The 19131-nt window shown below is 35.8% G+C and overlaps 2 protein-coding genes across 4 annotated transcripts in view; both read right to left on the bottom strand.

Annotated features, from left to right (window-relative positions):
• bbg (big bang) overlaps nt 1–19131 on the bottom strand; it is a 316775-nt gene that overhangs the window by 46971 nt on the left and 250673 nt on the right. The gene's annotated exons all lie outside the window — the stretch shown is intronic.
• On the bottom strand, nt 8529–11373 carry LOC135836421 (uncharacterized). 2 transcript variants are annotated; one of them, XM_065351250.1, is made up of 3 exons: nt 10929–11373; nt 10488–10697; nt 8529–10409 (listed from the first exon to the last, which is right to left on the bottom strand). In XM_065351250.1, the coding sequence occupies exons 1-3, from the start codon at nt 11353–11355 to the stop codon at nt 9097–9099; spliced, it is 1950 nt and encodes a 649-aa protein (XP_065207322.1). In that variant the 5' UTR covers nt 11356–11373; the 3' UTR covers nt 8529–9096. The 2 variants fall into 2 exon arrangements, with proteins under 2 accessions (XP_065207322.1, XP_065207320.1); XM_065351248.1 differs by having other exon boundaries at nt 8529–10697.

The raw sequence follows: 19131 nt of genomic DNA, 5'->3' as shown, positions 1-19131 counted from the left end.
AAAGTATGACTGATAATCATCACCTAACTCACGGCCAATAATAAGCGAGGTATGAATTAATTTTTAGTGCAATCAGTGTTTTCAATAATCACACAGGGACACCAAAATGGCGATTTTTGTGACGTAAGTGTCAACTACTGGATCATGTCAACTACTGGTGACTTTACCCTATGTCTGTCTATTCCAATTCAAAAATTTTTCCTGCAATAATTTTTTGAAAAAAAGAAAAATAATTCGTCGTATGAAAAGCAGTAATTTGGTTTATTTTTAATTCTCAAAGTTTTTTTTTTTTTTCAAAGTTCAATGATGATTATTGATTTCGAGCATGTGTAGATGTTGTTTATGGATGTGTTCTATAATCATGAAAAAATTATTCGGTTCATAAGTTAGGTAAATGCACTACAGAACCTGAAATTGATTAGTGGTCTTTTTGAGTTTTTCTGCAGCATAAGCTCCTGGACCTGACAACATACCTGCCGAAGTCTTCAAAACTGGAAGTAAAAAAGTCACCTGAAGAATCCATCTCATCTGCAATCATGTGTGGCAAAACAGAGAATGGCCAGATGATTGGACCCAGTCAACTTTCATCACTTTGTACAAGTACAAAAAAGGCTCACCAGAGAACAGTGCAAATTATCGCACCATAGCAAATTTTCAAATTTTTCAAGTCTCAAAAAAAAAAATTATGTGAATTCAAACCGACTGAGTTTTTTTTTTGTTTTTTTGAAAATAGCCTAAATAAAATGTTGACATCTTTTGAACACCTTCAAAAATTTTGGAAAAATGAAAAATGCACGCTTGAAGCTCTAGGTACAATGGCTGGACCTGTTGGGATTTGGTTTGAGGAGGTGATATTCGGAATTTAGGTATTTTTATCATGAAAGTGTAATCTTCACTACTCGAAGAATCTGCATCTTACCAGTTACCATAAACAACATGATGATACCACAAAAGAACTCTACAAAATATTTGTAAATTCACCTTGACAAGACATCAACATGGAGAACACATATTGAGAAAAAACGAGATGAAATGAAACTTAAACTTGAAAAGATGAGCTGGCTCTTTGCACGTGAAGCTAAATTAAGTAACAAACGTCTACTTTACAAAACCATCATCAAACCTACACATTTGGACATACATATATGTAGTTGTCAACTATGGGGTACCTACTGCAAAACCATCGATTATAGAAAAATAATTCAGCGGATGCAGAACAAATACTTTCGTCGAATCATAAATGCACCATGATATAGCAGAAACAAAGACCTCCATCTCGACTTATAAAATGCGAACTATCTTTGAAGTAATACAACGATTTGCAACTAAGCATTCATACCACCTTCAAAATCATCCTAACAATGAAATTGAACCTCTCCTTGTACCAGATGTAACAAGATGTTTAAAAAGAAAAAAATTCTTCGAGTTAATTTAGAAATTTTATGCACTCAAACTTTAGATGTTTTCTTTCCAACAGTAAAAGCATTAGATATAAGAAAAAAACTAGACAGCTGCGCTTGGCGCAGCTGTAACAGTGTGCGTAGCCTCTTTAGTTAGGAAAGCACAACCAAATTGCGATTTTGAAAAAAAAGCAACACACAATTTTGAAAAAAAGCACAACGCGAATTTCAAAAATAGAACGAAATTTCAAAAAAAATCGCAATACAATTTTGAAAAAAAAGCACATTGCGATTTTCAAAAAAAAGCACAACACAACTTTGAAAAAAAGCGATTGGGATTTTGAAAGCAGAACACAATCATGATTTTAAAAAAAAGCACAACGCGATTTCAGAAAAAAAAACACAACACAATTTTGGAAAAAAAGCACAACGCAATTTTCAAAAAAAGCACAACACAACTTTGAAAAAAAGTGATTGGGATTTTGAAAGCAGAACGCAATCATGATTTTAAGAAAAAAGCACAACGCGATTATGAAGAAGAAAAACAACGTGATTTTGGAAAAAAAGCACAACGCGAGTTTTAGAAAAAAAAGCACAACGCGATTCCAAAAAAAAAGCACAATGCAAACTTTGAAAAAAAGCACAACCAGAATTTTGGGAAAAAAGCACAACGCAATTTTGAAAAAAAGAACACCACAAACTTCAGAAAAAAAACACCATTTTGAAAAAAAAAGCACAACCGGAACTTCAAAAAAAAGCACAATGCAAGTTTTAGAAAAAAAAGCACAACGCAAATTTAGGAAAAAACAAGCACAGCGCAATTCTTAAAAAAAAGCACAACCGGAAATTTGAAAAAAAGCACAACGCGAGTTTTAGAAGAAAAAGCACAACGCGATTTCGAAAAAAAAGCACAACGCAAACTTTGAAAAGAAAGCACAACGGGAATTTTGGGAAAAAAGCACAACGCGATTTTGAAAAAAAGAACACCATGAACCTTAGAAAAAAAAGCTCAACGCGAACTCTGAAAAAAAAGCACAACGCGAATTTTGAAAAAAGCACAACACGATTTCGAAAAAAGCACAACGCGATTTTGCACAATGCGATTTCATGAAAAAAAACAACGCTATTTCGGAAAAAAACAACACAATTTCAGAAAAAATAAGCACAACGTGATTTCAAAAAAAAGGACAACCCGATTTTGAAAAAAAAGGCACAACGCGAGTTTTAGAAAAAAAAGCACAACGCGATTCTAGAATTTTGAAAAAAAGCACAATGCAATTTTGAAAAAAAGAACACCACAAACTTCAGAAAAAAACACAACGCGATTTTGGGGAAAAAACGCCATTTTGAAAAAAAAGCACAACGTGATTTTGAAAAAAAAAGCACAACCAGAATGTAGGGGGAGATTAATGCACACGTGATGATTAAAGCATGAAAACCCTACTTGAGAAGGTTATTCACGTCAGTCTCAAGTAGGAACTAATTTAGCCATATTCCTGGGTTCTAATCAGGGGACTAATTAATTATGAATCTCACCTTCCACTACCAGGACCCCCTCGAACCAGAGAATTCCACTTAGGGGTCCAGCCCTATATACGAGAGCGGGTATGAGTCAGGATAATAATTAATATTTCGTAAATGAACTTACTCAACATTACCTATTACCTAAGTGAGGGACCCACCCCAGGTATAATCATAGGACGAATTTAGATGTGTAGGATCGTATGTATATAAAGAAATAGAAACACAAATGAACTTCAAAACTGTTTATAATTACTTCATCACGTAGAGAAAAGATCAACATTCGTTGGTATCTCAAGAAACGTAATTATAATTGAAGTTAAAACAAGAATTACTACATTCATAGCCTATTCTTGTGGATTTGGGGAAAAGGAAAGTATTTGTTATAAAAACTAAGAAAATAAATGATAAATACCTTGGAATTGGGAAAGACAATATAAATACCATTCCAACACCAGAATGATAATTAAAATTTGCTGTTTGGTGTTGTATAGGTATGTACTTCCGGAATAGTACACACTACTATTGACTCAAAATAAATAGAATAAATGGGGAAAAATCCGAGCCATAGGAAAATAATCCCTCGTGAGCATCATCTCTGTGCTAGTTTCAGTACATTCGAATCAATAGAATCAATGCACTGGACTAGACCTCACACTTCCCTGGCAGTCCAAGCTCGTAGTCTTGGAGCTGACCAGGTCAGGTGGCAGTAGAATGAATACTGAAGTTCTTAGAAACTATCTTGAGAGAGCTCAATGATGAAAATATGAATATGGGACGAGCTGCGGATGCAGCGGCTGCGCGCGATGGTGCGCTGTGATTGGCTGGATATTAGGTCATATTTCGCGGAATTACCCCTTTCTATGGTAAGGCTCGCGGCGCGGATATTCGCGTCAGGTTGGGTAATACAGCAATACTTTTTATCCCAGCTAAGTGGTATAAAAAGCATGATTTTTCTCCCTCTACATATGCCCCGATTTAGGTAACACATGTAGCGAGGTCGAAATATGGTACGTAAATCCAAAAAATAGCAGGAGAATCAATAGAATCAATAAGTAGATGACCAATATCCAGCGCCACTGCCCCGATTTATGTAGTTTATTGTGTACTCGTGTAGTGTGTACCGGAAGTAATAGAATTAATAAACATCTTCAAGAATTCGAGGTATAGAAAGATAAAAGTAAATAACATGGAAAACATCCACAAGATTACAAAAAGAAGTTACAATACGAAACTACGTAATATAGAAAATACAGCTTAAAGTAAGTTTGAAAAAAGAAAAAATACGTAAAAATAAGATAATTACGTAATGCTATAGAAAATGAAAATTTACAGAAATTTGAAAAATGAGAATGAAAAGCAAAATGTGAAAAAAGTAATGATTTAAAAAGTAGGACAACTGTCCAAAAGGTAGTATAGTGTAAAAGTAAATACGTACCTATTTGCTTTGGATGTATTAATAAAATAATATAACTTCTGTAATAATTGAGCTTATGTTTTTTTTTTTTATTTCAGATGTAGCAGTTGGAAACGGATACAGCAGTCAAATCAGAAAGCTGAAGATTACTTGATCGTCGTATAAATGATGAAAGTAGGTCTAAATCATTTACTGTGTAATAGATTAATTTCGTAGTATGACGGCTAAGTGCTACAATTATATGTGGAATACTATCAAAAATTGAATTGTTCTGATTAATTAAACGAACTAATATAATTGTGGCTGATTGTTTCCCTTGGTATTCATGTACCGTGTTAATTGGGAATCCGTTACATGCTAAGATCTGTTTTTCATTTTGAGTAAAACATAAGTAATGAGCGTCGACTATATGAGGTAGGGAAATAATATTTTTCAGTTTGACGAGATTCATCTCATGATGTATTTGCGACGATGAAAACATACCTTGATGATAGTATTGAAACAATAATGCTGAGGTGGTTAATGTACACCTATGAGAAATTGATAAATAGGTATAATTCGAAACGGAGTCATCTGATATTGTAGAAAAATGCACAGTTGGTAATAAAGAACGATTGATATATGGGATTTGATTTTTGTCTCCAACAAGTATTACTTCCTTCACGTTGGACTTCGCTATAGCAAATGTAATTTCACCTAAATGAACTAAAAATGCTTCATCTATAAATAATCGTGTATAATTCCTATTATTTGTACCCATTAGGTAAGAATCAATTGTTCTGTAATTACGTTTTAAATGGGATTCATCCAAAGTATGTTCATTTTTCAAAATCATTTTATTTCGAAAATTCTCAGCTCCTTCTTTGGTTGGAAATAATACAAGATCTGATAGAATATTTACGTTATTTAGAATAAACGATGTTTTCCCACAGCCTGGTACACCTTGTACAATTGTAAATTTCGGAATTAATGTGTTGCTCAGATCAATATTTTTGCAAGAAAAGAATAGGTCATAATCACTTAATATTCTGGTTTCATTTGTTACAATTAATTTTTGAGAATTCAAGGTGTCAGAATTAATATCGTTAAGAACGAGTAAGTTTTTTCCGTCGCAGGCATATTTGTAATTACTGTATGGTGGAGAATGAATAAATTTTCCAAAGTTAGTATCGTAAATTCCTATTTCCAAATTTTTAGCAGGCATGATTCTTGAATTTTCAAATGAAGAATGAAGTATACTTGCATTCCATAGTGCCGAAACCGAGTTCAAATACCAGATATATAATTGCTCATTAGCAGCATTCAAGAAATGGAGATTCTCGTCGATCGTAGAATTACCCATTATGTAATAAATGAAACAATAATTCAACTCAAGAACTAATATACTCAATATAATAAGGAAACAATGGTGTCCAGCAAAATAACAATCGATTATTAAATAAAATTAAATAAAAATGTTCAGTCTTCGAAAGAGAAAAAAAAAAATATAGGAAAATTTGGCAAATTTAATTCACACTTCTAATTGGTCCAATAATTGATGACGTAGTAAATATAAGTATCGATAATCTATCGGTAATGATAACAAAAATTAACAGCGTTTGTTTTTAATTTGTTTCAGATTATGCGCAAGGATAATTACGAAAATATCGGTAGAATAAACGGGAAGTAATTATAGATCGCGATATTATATAATATGATACATCGGTACTTTGTTAATCATTATCGTCTTTTTTCAGCGTGATCGGGCTCATCTGTATTGGCACGTTTCATGAATGGCTTCAACAGTCTTCGCTCTGCAAGATAAGGAATTAATCCGAGTAGAACTTCAAGGTGACTACTCTGTGTTAATGCGGGAATGTTTGACCAGTGCGTAATCGGTAGATGATGATCTACCACAGTTTCTACTTCGTGTAGATAGACAATTCTGGAAGAACGACTTAATAACACTGCCGTATATCGAAGCCAAGCTCGTAAGTCTTTACATGTTTGCTCCGTTTCGCTAGTATAGATTGGGGGGATTATAACGATTTTACAAACATGCGTCTTGAGAATAAACTCCAATAACTTCTTAGCATCTTCGGTGATATCGGTCAACAGTGTACCGTTGGCTATGTCTCGATGGCCAAGAGAAAGAATAATGTATTTAGGGAGTACTACCACATATTTCCGTAAGTTCCTCTGAATATCTTTTATCGTTATAGATCGGTTCACGAAGAGATTCGAGGGAAGCTGATCGACCAAATCAATGTTTCCGGCGACAGCATCATCTACAGCTCCACATAGGATGCCATCTCCAATGACCAATGGCCCTGGATAAAATAGACTGGTTCACGTACGCCATCAGATCTACGTAGCTTGCCCGATACAATGTAAAAATAGAACTTGTGGTCATTTATGTACTTAGCAACGTCTCGTGGCACTTGACGATCGATGTAAAAAGGTAGTTCGGAAATCAACATGTGAAAAGTCGCAGTAGTTATTACACCATCGGCTGGAATTCTCACCTTTGGGAACGAACCGATCGTCGGACGATGGTAATATGTAATAGGAAAATTATTACGGATATCAAGTCGATTTACTTGTAAGCGACGATTTTCCCTCATTACAGGTACGATGGCAGCTGCTGGCTCAGGTACGGGTACTGGAGCAGGTTCGGGTACAACAGCATCGAGAATCGGATGATAAATTTGATCGAAATTCATGGCAGAATCATTCGACGAAGCGGACGATGGTGAATATTGATCGGCTGGGATCGGAGCTCGGTAGCCGGAAGTCGATGGCGGTGAGTTGTCAGTTTCGAAATTACGTAGTGCGGCTTGTAAATTTTCAACTGTTACCTTGGGTCTAGGTGATGCAGAGGTAGACGGAATTGACGACTGATTATCGATTTTCTGTTTAGGTTTAGACTCCTTGGAATCGGAATCAAGCGTCTGCATAGAATCGATCGAAAGTTTCAGAGATGCGAGTTTGGCACGTAAATCTTCGATTAGACGGTCTCTTGCGCGTAAATTAGCTTGCAATTCGGCATTACGATCTAAGGTTCGTTGGATTTCACCGTTGAGTCGATTATTCTGCTCGTATGTACTATTCATTTCTTGATTGAGCGACATTATTTGAGCTCGCGTAGAATTATTAACGAATAAACGTAGGCTCTCTGATATAGGCGATACTTTAACTACGATTTCATGAATTGAAGTAACAGAGATCGACGCACCGCAATTATCGTATAAGCAATTTAATTTTCTATCTATCATACCCTTTGTCTTTAGCATCAGGCATTTGAGATGCATTACGTGGTGGCAATTTGAACCGGTTACCAGGACAGGAGGTGCCGTAGATCCAGCCGGCGGAGCAGCTAGCGTATCATCGCAAATGGTACAGACAGCGATACTCAGCTCAACGGAGTGCGTTAAATTAGCAGCAGCCATAATCTCGTTCCACAAAATAAAATATCGAATTTTACGGAAAACAGCAAAAATAGCACAAAATCGCGTACGTCAACTGAAATGGAGCACTAGCAATGATCACGTCAACATTCAAAATACTAATGAAGGCTAATAGATATTTGCGTAAATTCCTTGTGGATATTATATCGAAAAAATGCTGTAAATGGAAGGGATTATCTTTATAAGGCTGTTAAGTATCATTGTATTTAAGTAGGTGGGGATTATCCATGTAGCAAAGGCCTACAGATTATTGTAGTATTCGTCTGGCAAATTCTATTTATACCTTGTTATCTCTAGTAGACTGATTCTTCCGATAAATTGTACCTGTAAAATATTTTATCTTGAATAAAGGGCTGTGAATATTTCCGTATTGTAGATCATTAGAGTTTATACGATTTCAGCATGTAATAATTTCAGGTGAAAACATGCAGCTACTAGTATGAGAATTGAGTATACGGAAGATTGAACTATAAACAGAATTAATTGCAGTATAGTATGGTCACTAAGTGACGAGTTAAATGGAATATGGTCTCGTAAATGGTAAAATAGAACCGATTTGCAGTAAATATCACGAATATTAAATCAATTAAATTGCAAGATTCCCTCTGTAATATGTCAAGTTAATTGAGCTGCGAAATTAACCAAATTGAAACTTTGATACTGATAATCCCAAGTAGTGAATAAATTGCCTCAAATCACCTTCTAATGGAAATAATTGACACTATGAACAAATAAATAATGCGATTTCTGCAGAAGAGCGTATACTTCTTACAGCTCTTGAATATTTATTATCAAAAAATAAAAAAAAATCATAGCCTATTAATACTAGCATCCTAGTGAACACAACGTATACACGAACTCGAAAAAATGATTATGCATAAGAAATATAACAAGAAAAAAGAATCAAACAAGGAAATACAATTCACGAACACGTAAAAATAGAAAACACTTCCGAAAATTCCTGTTATATCATAGAAAACGTAGAAAAATTAATCATAATAAGCAATACACTTAAATAAATGCTTCGTAGAACAAATTAGCTTAGTTTTTATAATAGAAATAATCTCGTTGAATGCGTAATGGTACAAAACATAAGTCCTAACATAGGTACTTATGTTGATCGAAAAACAGCGAGCTTAGAATTGAACAAATACCGATCCATGTTCAGCTTATTACCGCATTCTTGTCAAATAAACAACTTAAAAATAGGAAAAATTCAACGAAAACAAATTCACAATTTGACAAACAAACAAATAAGAAAAATAAACGAAAGTGTCACCTTAAAGAATAAATATTTACGTAAATGTCTGTATCACGGTCTGTAGGCGAGAAGATGGCTAATTCTGTAGATTACGTCGAATATCACGAACGGATGAACGTATAGGATACCACCCATATCGCAATGATAGGGCTCTACGCGATCAATAGTTTCTTCGATGAATTCTAAGTAGTGAATTCTTTCTGTATCCATTTGAGGCATGATACCTCTCTGCCATTCGCGATATTCCATCAATCTCTGAGCGTCTTCTCGTCTAGGAGCTACGATGGTCGGAAGAATTAGAATTCGCCGTACGCCGTGGTCAAGTAAACATTTCAGGACGAGGTTGGTGTTCAATCGAGTAGCCAATTCGTTTTCAAGCGTGTTATCGTGGGTTCCCATAGAGAGAATTACGTATGGCGGCACGTTTGTCAAGTGGTTGTCAATATTATGCATCAGCCTTTTGGCGCTAATGAAGCTCCCTGCAAATCTTGACCTATCCCACCGATTCTTCAGAACGGAATTTCTTCTTAATGGCTCTCTTGCCAACGAATGTGCCAAGCCATCACCAACCACCCACCACCCATTGAGGAAACAATGGGTTGATGGCTGGTTATCGTTCGAAGACCAAGTCGTAAAAACCGATGAATACATCTCTTGTGTTTGAAATGAAAATTCTTGCCTCAGCTGATGTTGAATTTGGTGACCATAATGGTAGTTCGCTCTTTCGAGAATCGCCATAATATTACTGCGGCGGTTAGGAAAGACCGCTCTTTGCATTGAATGGCCGTTTACTCCTCCGTCGTAAATGCGTATTTCACGTTCATTGCGGAAGTCTTCATTCGGAGCGTCTTCATCGTCCATTAACGGTCTTTGAGCTTCGGCGATCGTAGCTATGCGTGGTGTTATTACATTACGAGTCCGTGGATCTCGAGACATTCGTGTAGTATTCGCAGACGGTGCCACGATGTGGTTGACCAGCACGTTATGTGCGTTGAAAAAGCTTCCCAATACGTTGCGACCGCTTGGACGGAAAGTGTCGCGGAATCGTGAAGTCGATGGTACAGCATCATCTGCCAATACTGGCGGTTCAGTTGACGGATGAGCAGGTAGCATGTTCACATCATCGAGGTTGACTTTTGGCGTTTTCGAAGTATTTTCTTTATTTCCTTCGGAGATCTTAGGCGACACGATAACCGACGATGTTGAGCCATAAATCGAAACTTGGTCATTATTTAATGATTGGCTAGATGGTCCGGCTGCACCTATTTTTTCGAGCGGAGGTAACGTATCGGGAACCTTGGCAATTAAGCCATCTTGGGCGTCCAATTGCAAGTCTAGTTGTCGTTGGAACTCACGTTCTTCAGCTTCAAATAAAGAAAGAATGCTAGAATTAGATGAATCAGTTGACTTGTTAATTGAATCAATAGAATGATTAATAATACCTTCTTTCGCGGCGAACATCGACGATAATCGATCAATCGGTTCGTTCAGGTCGTTACGTCCAATCGGGCTTGTGTTTTCAGCTTGTGCTGTATCTTGCGAATCTTCGTTATTATCACCGGTATTTACGCAATTGTCTACTTCATTAATATCATCATCAATTGTATCTTCGACGTATTCACCGCTTTCTTGAACTAATTCTTCATCGATATCTGTGGAAACACATGGAATATTAAATTTTCTTAATTTATGGAATTTTGAAACGAATACATCTTTAGAATTAATGTCAACAGGTGTAGGTAGTAAATTCTCGTTTCCACAGGTGAAGTAATTGAAAAAATGCAATTCGCGTAGAAACAATTTCTGTTCAGCGTAATTGAAGTAATTGGTACGATGATGATGGGTACGTGTATATTCAGGATGGTTAAAACAACAAAACTTACCGTCGAGATGATTAACTTCATTTTCACGTCTGATATTATACAATTGTTGTTCCAAATCCGAGATTCTATTCAAACGTACGACACACACGGCCTCAGCATCTTCGAGAGATTCTTGGAGATGGTTAATGCGTTCTGATTGTCGACGGATTATTTCTCCCTGGTTGTCAATACTAATTCGATGCGATTGATTCATACAGACACACGATGGTGTACCAAAACGGAAGGATAGATAGTTGTACCGTTGGCGTACAAGGAGCGCGTTACAATTTTTGTTTGGACATTTATTTGTCACCGTTTTAAAATTTCCAGCCGGGGTCCGTTGTTCTGTTGCATCTTTAATACAGGTTTGATGGAATACGTGCGGGCAATATTCGTTTTTTACAACTTCTTGACGCATCTCGAAACCGTCGCCGCAGCGTTCACACATGGGTATTTTGAACGATTCCATAACTCTAGAAGAATGAATAGAATTAGTGTCGGAATCTGATATATCTATGTCGATAGATTGGATAAAATCAGTGGGGAAATCATTATTAGGCTCTGCACAAATAATGTCATCGACATACGTTTTAGTGATTGGTTTATCAGGGTTGAAAATTTTCGATCGGTAGAATGAATTAGGTTTGTTGAAGTATGCTCGAACTAATTCGGGCTTGTAAAGAGATAGGTCTTCTTTGTATAAAGCTCTACGAGTATCATGAACATCGTCGTCAATCTCTTTCTTCGAAAAATAGTACCGGTTTCCTTCCCATTTAATAAGATTGTGAAAATTCATCGTATAAAGAATAATAGGTACCTGGTAAAGAAATCCGCGTCGTCAGAATCAGATCTAAACAGTATCGAAATAATTCCCGGTTAGCCTATTCGAACAGTAATTACGTAAATTCAATAGCATTGCGAATAAATCGGTAACAAAATAGTGACAAATTGTAAATGGTATTTTACCTGGTCGTGTTGAATCCAAGTTGAAGAAACCGTATCAATAATTCGCCGAATTAATCGAACCAATAATCGTCTAGTAAACAAATCGAAATTGCTAAATTATGACGGAATTTAAGTAATGAATGAATATGAATTTAATTCTTACCAACAACGTCGAATATTCTTTGCTGATATCGTAATTCGCCAATAAAATCACACAGCTGGGCTGTTGTCAAAATACCACGTTGACTTCTGATCAAACAATGAATAAATGTTGAAATTAATGAACGAATTGCACGCAATTAATCAACGAATATCTATACGACTGGAGTATTTAGTCTTGCCTATTATGGAATAAATATCTTAACTGATTTCTTACCTTTTAAACTCAATTTTCACGCATAGATGGATATAGCCGTAGAAAACACACACCGATTGGAATCAATGCTAATGAATAAGTTTTTCGGATTAAAACCTTGTCTCGAGTAGAACAAATAGGTATATCGTGTGCTTGCTTACCGTATTCAGCATCCAATTTATAATGAAATCAAGATTCGCTTATTATAAGGATGAATCCACTGCGACACAATCTGACCAAAGTCGCTGAATTAATCTCCAAAACTGAAAGATATTCACGAATCAATCAAATAGGCTATATAAAATGGTCGTAGATATTATGGATAGAAAGAGTATCGCAATAGTAGCTTCCAATCGAATATGGTAAACAACAACAACGTGGTACTTACAGCAGGATAATTTGCATCAATCTAAATTAATCCAATCGAAATATAATACCGCATTAATCGCATAAAAACGCCACTGCAATTAAGAAAAGAAGTTCATGAATGCCTTTAGGCTAGTATGGTTTAGAAAAAATCAAATAATATTCACCGAAAAAGATGGCGACGTAAATAAAAGCACACACAATTCGAGAGAAGCATTCGCATTGAAAACTAAACGTTGAATAATCGTATGTCAGCATCGATGGTATAGGTTTAGTTCGTAGAAGCAATAAATGCGATAAGGAATCTGCCTTTTGTATAATTTTTAGGCGACGGTTCCTTATCTGATTCCCCTCCCCTCCTTCCGTCTCATACGGTTATCACTTTCCATCGCTAAATATAACTTCTTATGCGACAGAAATCAATCTGGTAGATTTTTGTTCAAGGTTGAGAGGAGAAAAAATGAAACAATTCGTACACGTTAATAGGTAGTTTTTTTTTTTTATTTATTTGCATAATAAGTAGGGACGTAATTATAACACAAAGTAGAAAAAATGAAATCAAACTTCTTCTCATAAAATGAATACAGTATGTACAAGTGTTGGACAATAGGTAATTACGTAAATATCGGTAGAAATAATTAAAGTTGGTTAGAAGCTTCCAGGGACTGTGTGAATTTTACAATTCTGTACGCAAGTTCTGCATAAATTAGAGGGTTTGCGTAGTAATTTCCAGCTCCATCTTTAAAGAAAGGGTCTGCTCGATCGATAATTTCTTCGAGAGCGTGAGCATACTTAAGTACTTGTGGGTTAATACGAATTAGATCTCCTTTGAGCCAATTTCGGAATTTACCACGCAATGATTGATCTGGAAGGATTCTGGAATTAATATTGGGAAGAATCAATATGTCTTCGACACCCTGGTCCAGCAGAAAAGCAATCAATTCTTTAGTGTTGTAACAACATTTGGTAAATGACTCTTTTAAGATGTCGTGACTACCAATAGAAAGAATAATTCGTTTAGGTACTTTAATTTTATGATGCTGGATGTTGTGGCATAATCTCTTCGCAGAGATATTTGTACCTGAAACTTTTGAGGTATCCCATAGTTTCAAAACCCTTTTTTCTTCTTTTACAACTTGACGTACGATAGCGTGTGAAATGCCATCGCCAATCAGCCACCAACCGTTCAGAAAAGCACTCATAATGTGCATACCATCGTAACGTGAGAGAGAAATATAACGGCTTATGAAAAAATGTTGTTGAGCGTAAATAAAATGTTCTTGATATTCTAGAGGCATGATTGGTCCATAGTCACATCCTTCGTTGACCAATTTATCTTCAAGGTTTTCCCAAGTAATAGGTAAAAATACGTCTTGATATACTCCATCAAATCTTCGAATTCTCACGATGTTTTCTGCTTTATTTACATAACGTAGAGGGTAGCTATTGTCCAAAGCATACATATTTAATAGAATTAATAAGCTCTTCCTGAAATAATAAAATCTTCTTATTTGAAATAATATTTACAATGCTGCTAAAATGGGATTAATCGAGAATAAATAAAACGAACAAATAGGTAATATATTTGTAAAGAGGTATTTGCGAGTTAGAGATGATCGTTTGAAGAAGAATTAATATCGAATGAACAAAAATTGAAATTACTTTTTCAAGGTAGGTAGAAAATATTCAACAGGTGGGATTGAGGGAGATTTAGGAAGCTGTCGACCAATCGGGGAGTTCTGATAACGAATGCACCAACGCAATTCGTTGATCATAGTTAAGCAAACTGAGTATAATAGAATTAACGTGTTTGAACCTTTTCCTCTCCCCTCGAGGTTCATCTTCGGGTATGTCAATTCCTTCGTCGTAATTTATCTCCATACGCCTGCGCATATTATATCGCTGATTAGCCTGTTGTTTAAGATCTTCGCGAGATTTTTCATCTGGAATAACTTTTGATAATACATCATCAAATTGCTGAGATTTATAATCATCTACCTTTTTTCTAAATTTTCGACGAAATCGGTTAAATTGAATCAATTTCTCATCCTCAGTCATATCATCGACTTTTGATGTGGTTTTCTTTTGTTTTTGTGATTCAAGTTCTTGTATAAATTTCTCTAGCAAATCACGATGATCAGCAAATTGTTTCATTCGTTTCTGCAAGGATCGATTATCCCATTTAGAACGAAGCTTAGGTTCTTCTGCTAGCAGCTTTAAATGACGTAAATTCAGGTAAGTTGTAATTTGTCTAACGTTGATCAATCGCTTATCACTTTTGTCTGCAATATTGCATACTTCATAGCAATTTGCCCCAGTGTGGGATTTAATAACATATGGCCCAAAACGCTTAGGATATAATTTATACGTAGTTCCTTTATCGGCTGACGACTGCTTATGATTAGTAATCATAACAAGTTCTCCAGGCTGATAAATCCTAGGATCTCCATAACGCTTATTATGTTTCTGTTCTTTAGATTGGAAAATATCTTCGCGTTTCTCTTTGATGTATCGAATAAGAGCCTGGTGTTCAGTCAGCGAATCAATCAACGCTAAATCATGATCCACGGTATAGACAGCTTTACGAGCTAATCTATCAGCGGTAAAATTCCCAAAGTCCGTTTCACGAGCATATACATGGGTAAGTTCAAATAATTCAAATTGTGATTTCAAATTAATAATCTCTTTGAACAATTCCTGATGATGAACTGGCTTCTTTGCAGAGTTCTTCCAATCATTTTCGCTCCATTTTGAGAAAGTATCATTGACGGCAGATGTCAAATACAAAGAATCAGAAATAACTCGTAATCGAAGAATTTTATTATGAATGGCTATTTTCATCGCGGTAAGTAGCGCAACAGCCTCTGCTAAATTGTTCGTTGGCGTATAATTTTCGAGCTTGATTCTTTCTGAGATGTTTTGTTTGCCTTCAGGATGCCAGCAGATGCCAATGCCAGCGATGGCATTATCTGAACCGTTATTTGCACAGGCTCCATCAACCGAAACCCATACAACATCTTCGCTGGAAATATAAACGTTATTCAGTAAATCGAGCTTGGAATTTAAGAGCTCTTCGCTAGTAATTGAAGGTAATTCATCTTGTTTTCTTTTTTCTCGGAATTTACGTAAATGATATTTAGCATCAAATTTAACTCTTTCAGAAGGAAAATCAGTATCGAACTCAGAAATGCTCCAGATTTCGTTAGGAGGAACGTTAACGTCGTTAGGAGTATTATTTATTTCCTCTTCGATATCCTCGATGTAAGTAGACCAACCATGATGCGAGTAAGCTCCATCAGCAGTACTATTCATCTTAATTCGTAACCGGTCACCAATTATACGCATAGTACGTTCGACTAAATTGGATTGGGGGTTGTAGGCCGTGGAGTGTCCAATTTTAATTTTATATTTCTTCAGCAATTTTCGCCATATAGAATTAGTAAACTGAGTTGCATTATCTGTGATAATTTTACGAATTTTACGTTGATCTGATGTAATTTGTTTGATTACAGATTCCATAGCAGTAGCTACGGTTTCTTGAACGATATTCTTCAGTGGTGATAACCAAACTCGTCCTGATAAAACGTCCTTCGATACCAGTAAATAACGTGGCTGATTAGAATAGTTTGCAATCGGACCAAGAATATCAACGGAAATTACATCTCCAAGTGAGTGAGCTTGCGTATATCCAAATTCTAATGGCTTACGTTCTGAATAAGTTTTATTTGCTTTACAGTTTAAACATTCGCTGGTTATGTGACGAATAAAGTATTTAGCATTCGATGAATAATACATTCGACGGAAAATAAGTTCAAGCTTATTAGCACCAATATGACCGTAAGTTTCGTGTAAAAATATAATAATATCTTTAAATATTTCGTCTGGTAAAACTGGTACTCTACTCTCATCGGGATAATTGAACATTAATAATTCTTCATCGTTGGTAACATCGATGGAATATCGTTTAGCAAGGTTGTTTTTAATCGATAATTCCCTGGAGTTTAATTCTTCGTCAGGGATTTTTAAACGTCGAATAATATTTAAACATTTTGAGTCTCGTTTTTGGAAATGACTAAGTCGTGATAAATACTTCAAGAGCTGAGCTCTGATACGTGTAGAAATATCATATTCATCGAGGATAAAATTTGAACAATTGGCACTGTTGATAGTGAGTTCGGGAGCTTGCATTCCGAACCACTTCTTGTGTCTCTTTCGTAAATCGTAAATTAAGTTGTAGCAATTGAATAAAGTGATCCACCCGGCCGCTTTACGGTGGACTTCTGCTATGGTTTCAAATTTATGTACGATGGATAATAAGTCGCTTCGGACATGAATTGTCCGACCATGGAGCCATAGCTGTAACTTTTTGATACTTTTAGCAAGAGTATACATTTCTTTTTCAATCAACGTATATTTCTTTTGATGACTTTTGAAACTATGACTCGTAAACATTATTATTTCATCGTTGTTCTGATAATTCTGATATAATACTGCGTTCATCGCATCACTTGAAGTATACGTATCTAAATAGAGATCAATATCGTCTCTCGGTGGAACTAAATCAAAATCCTTGGTATATTCTTTCTTCAATTCTTCAACAGCAGCATCTTGACGAGGTCCCCATTCAAATGATACGTTGTCGCACGTTAGTTCATATAATGGTGCTATTATCTGCTGGTATGTTGGAATAAATCTACGATATAGGCCAGTAAGACCGATAAATTCGAGTATTTGAATTTTGTCTTTAAGAATAAATTTACCTTTTTTCGTGTGCTTCGTAATATAATCGTTAAATTTATCTATTTTGCACGATTGTTTCGAAATTTTACCATGACTTAAATCGAAACCAAGATGTTCAGTTTTTCCTTTGAAGAAAGATGTCTTCTTTGCATTTAGGCGTAGATTATTTAACCGTAATATCGTAAGTACTTCGACCAATAATTCCAACATATTTTCAAAAGTCGCAGATCTGAGTAAAATATCATCGACATATTTAGTAATTCCCGCTTTATCAGGTATTATGGCATTAACCATTTTTACAAAGAGAGCCGAAGATACTTTCAAGCCATAGGGCAAACGAATAAATTGATATACGCGTCCATCAACCTGAAAAGCACAATATTGGCGAGAATTCTCATCCAATACAAGTTGCCAAAATCCTGAGACAAAATCGAGAGTGCTGAAGAGTTTGGATTCGGCATCTTCAGTAATGATTCTATCCAATAATCCAGCTTCATTGTAATTAATGGCTAAAATGGGGTTTAAATCGACAGGATTTAAGCACACTCGTATCTCACCGTTTTTCTTAACGTTAACTACGATGGGGTTAATGAACGTGGAGTCTGATGGTTCGATGACATTCGTGGCCATCATTACTTGTAATTCTTTACGTAGATCATTCATTAACTTTTTTGATGGATTATACTTAGCTCCTTTATATTTTATTTCTGTTTCAGGAATGGTGAACTTCAATGGAATCTTCTCACCGATATATTTTCCCGGGAATTTGGAGAATACATCGTGAAATTGGCTCAATTTGTTGAAAGCTTTCCTAGCTTGCTCGGTGGTGATTCGATTATCATCGACAGCGTCTTGTAAGTCGGACTCCAATTTGGCAAGAAAGATTTCTGGTCCATCGTCGATGATACCGTAAGGTAGGCGATGATAATTATCTTCAGTATTAGTTCTTCGTAAAATATCGTTCATTACTAACCTATATTCTTCTTTCATTCTAGCTCCGGAAACAAATAGCTTACCCTCATATTCTGACGGCGACATAAAATCAATAACCTCAGTATGGACTTTGGCGGATGGTCGACACAAAGCTTTACGTTGTCTGATACGAGGCTCAATTCCTAAGTATTCCATAGACTGAGTACCGATGAGAAAAATATGATTGCAGCCTTTGAGTACATAAAAAGGTATTTTGAGAGCATGAGAGCCGAAATATAACGTAGGAACAATAATATATTTCGCAGTTTCAGCTTCCTTTGAATCAGCAAGCACACATACGGCCAGTTCGTCGAGTGCAATAAAATCTAAATCATCAGAATGATTTTTGATCAAATGTAGAGCTGTTTCTTCGGACATGATGTTTGGAACTGCCCCAGAATCGAGTTGAGCTGGGTAATTAGTATTTCCTAATCGTAGTGGTATTACGCAAGTAATTATTTCGTCTCTAACATGAAGTAACTGCGATCTTAAATTATTGTTCATTTCAGAAACTTTCATCGGAGTTTTGTTGAAGCTAGAAGGATTGAATGAATCAGTATTTTCTTCGTTTACTGAAATGCGATTAACCATACCTACGGAAAAAGTCGGAAAATTACGTAATTCTGTAGGAGTTTTATCGGGATCGTCGTTATGCGTTGACTCAGGGGGAATCGTATCATGAATAGCAAGACTAAAGTCATCAGATGTATTCAGTGTATCGTCGAGAGATTCACCAGCACCCGTACTAGTGTTCAAGGTTTGCATTACATCTAAAGCTGCTTCTTGATTTGGAGAGCCTAATATTTGTTCAATCAATCTTAATGAATTGGCTGTCAAATGTTCCAG

Source organism: Planococcus citri, chromosome 2 (assembly GCF_950023065.1).
Source record: "Planococcus citri chromosome 2, ihPlaCitr1.1, whole genome shotgun sequence".
Lineage (NCBI taxonomy): Eukaryota > Metazoa > Arthropoda > Insecta > Hemiptera > Pseudococcidae > Planococcus > Planococcus citri.
Note: the sequence above shows the minus strand (reverse complement) of the source record. Positions and strands in the feature narration are given on the sequence as shown.

What these genes read in the sequence shown, in the direction of transcription:
- LOC135836421 (XM_065351248.1), bottom strand. Translation starts at nt 11,355, where the DNA reads ATGTGTGAACGCTGCGGCGACGGTTTCGAGATGCGTCAAGAAGTTGTA. An exon ending in TGAAGTTAATCATCTCGACG is followed by an intron (nt 10,698 to 10,928) that starts GTAAGTTTTGTT and finishes GTGTTTCCACAG; the next exon opens with ATATCGATGAAGAATTAGTT.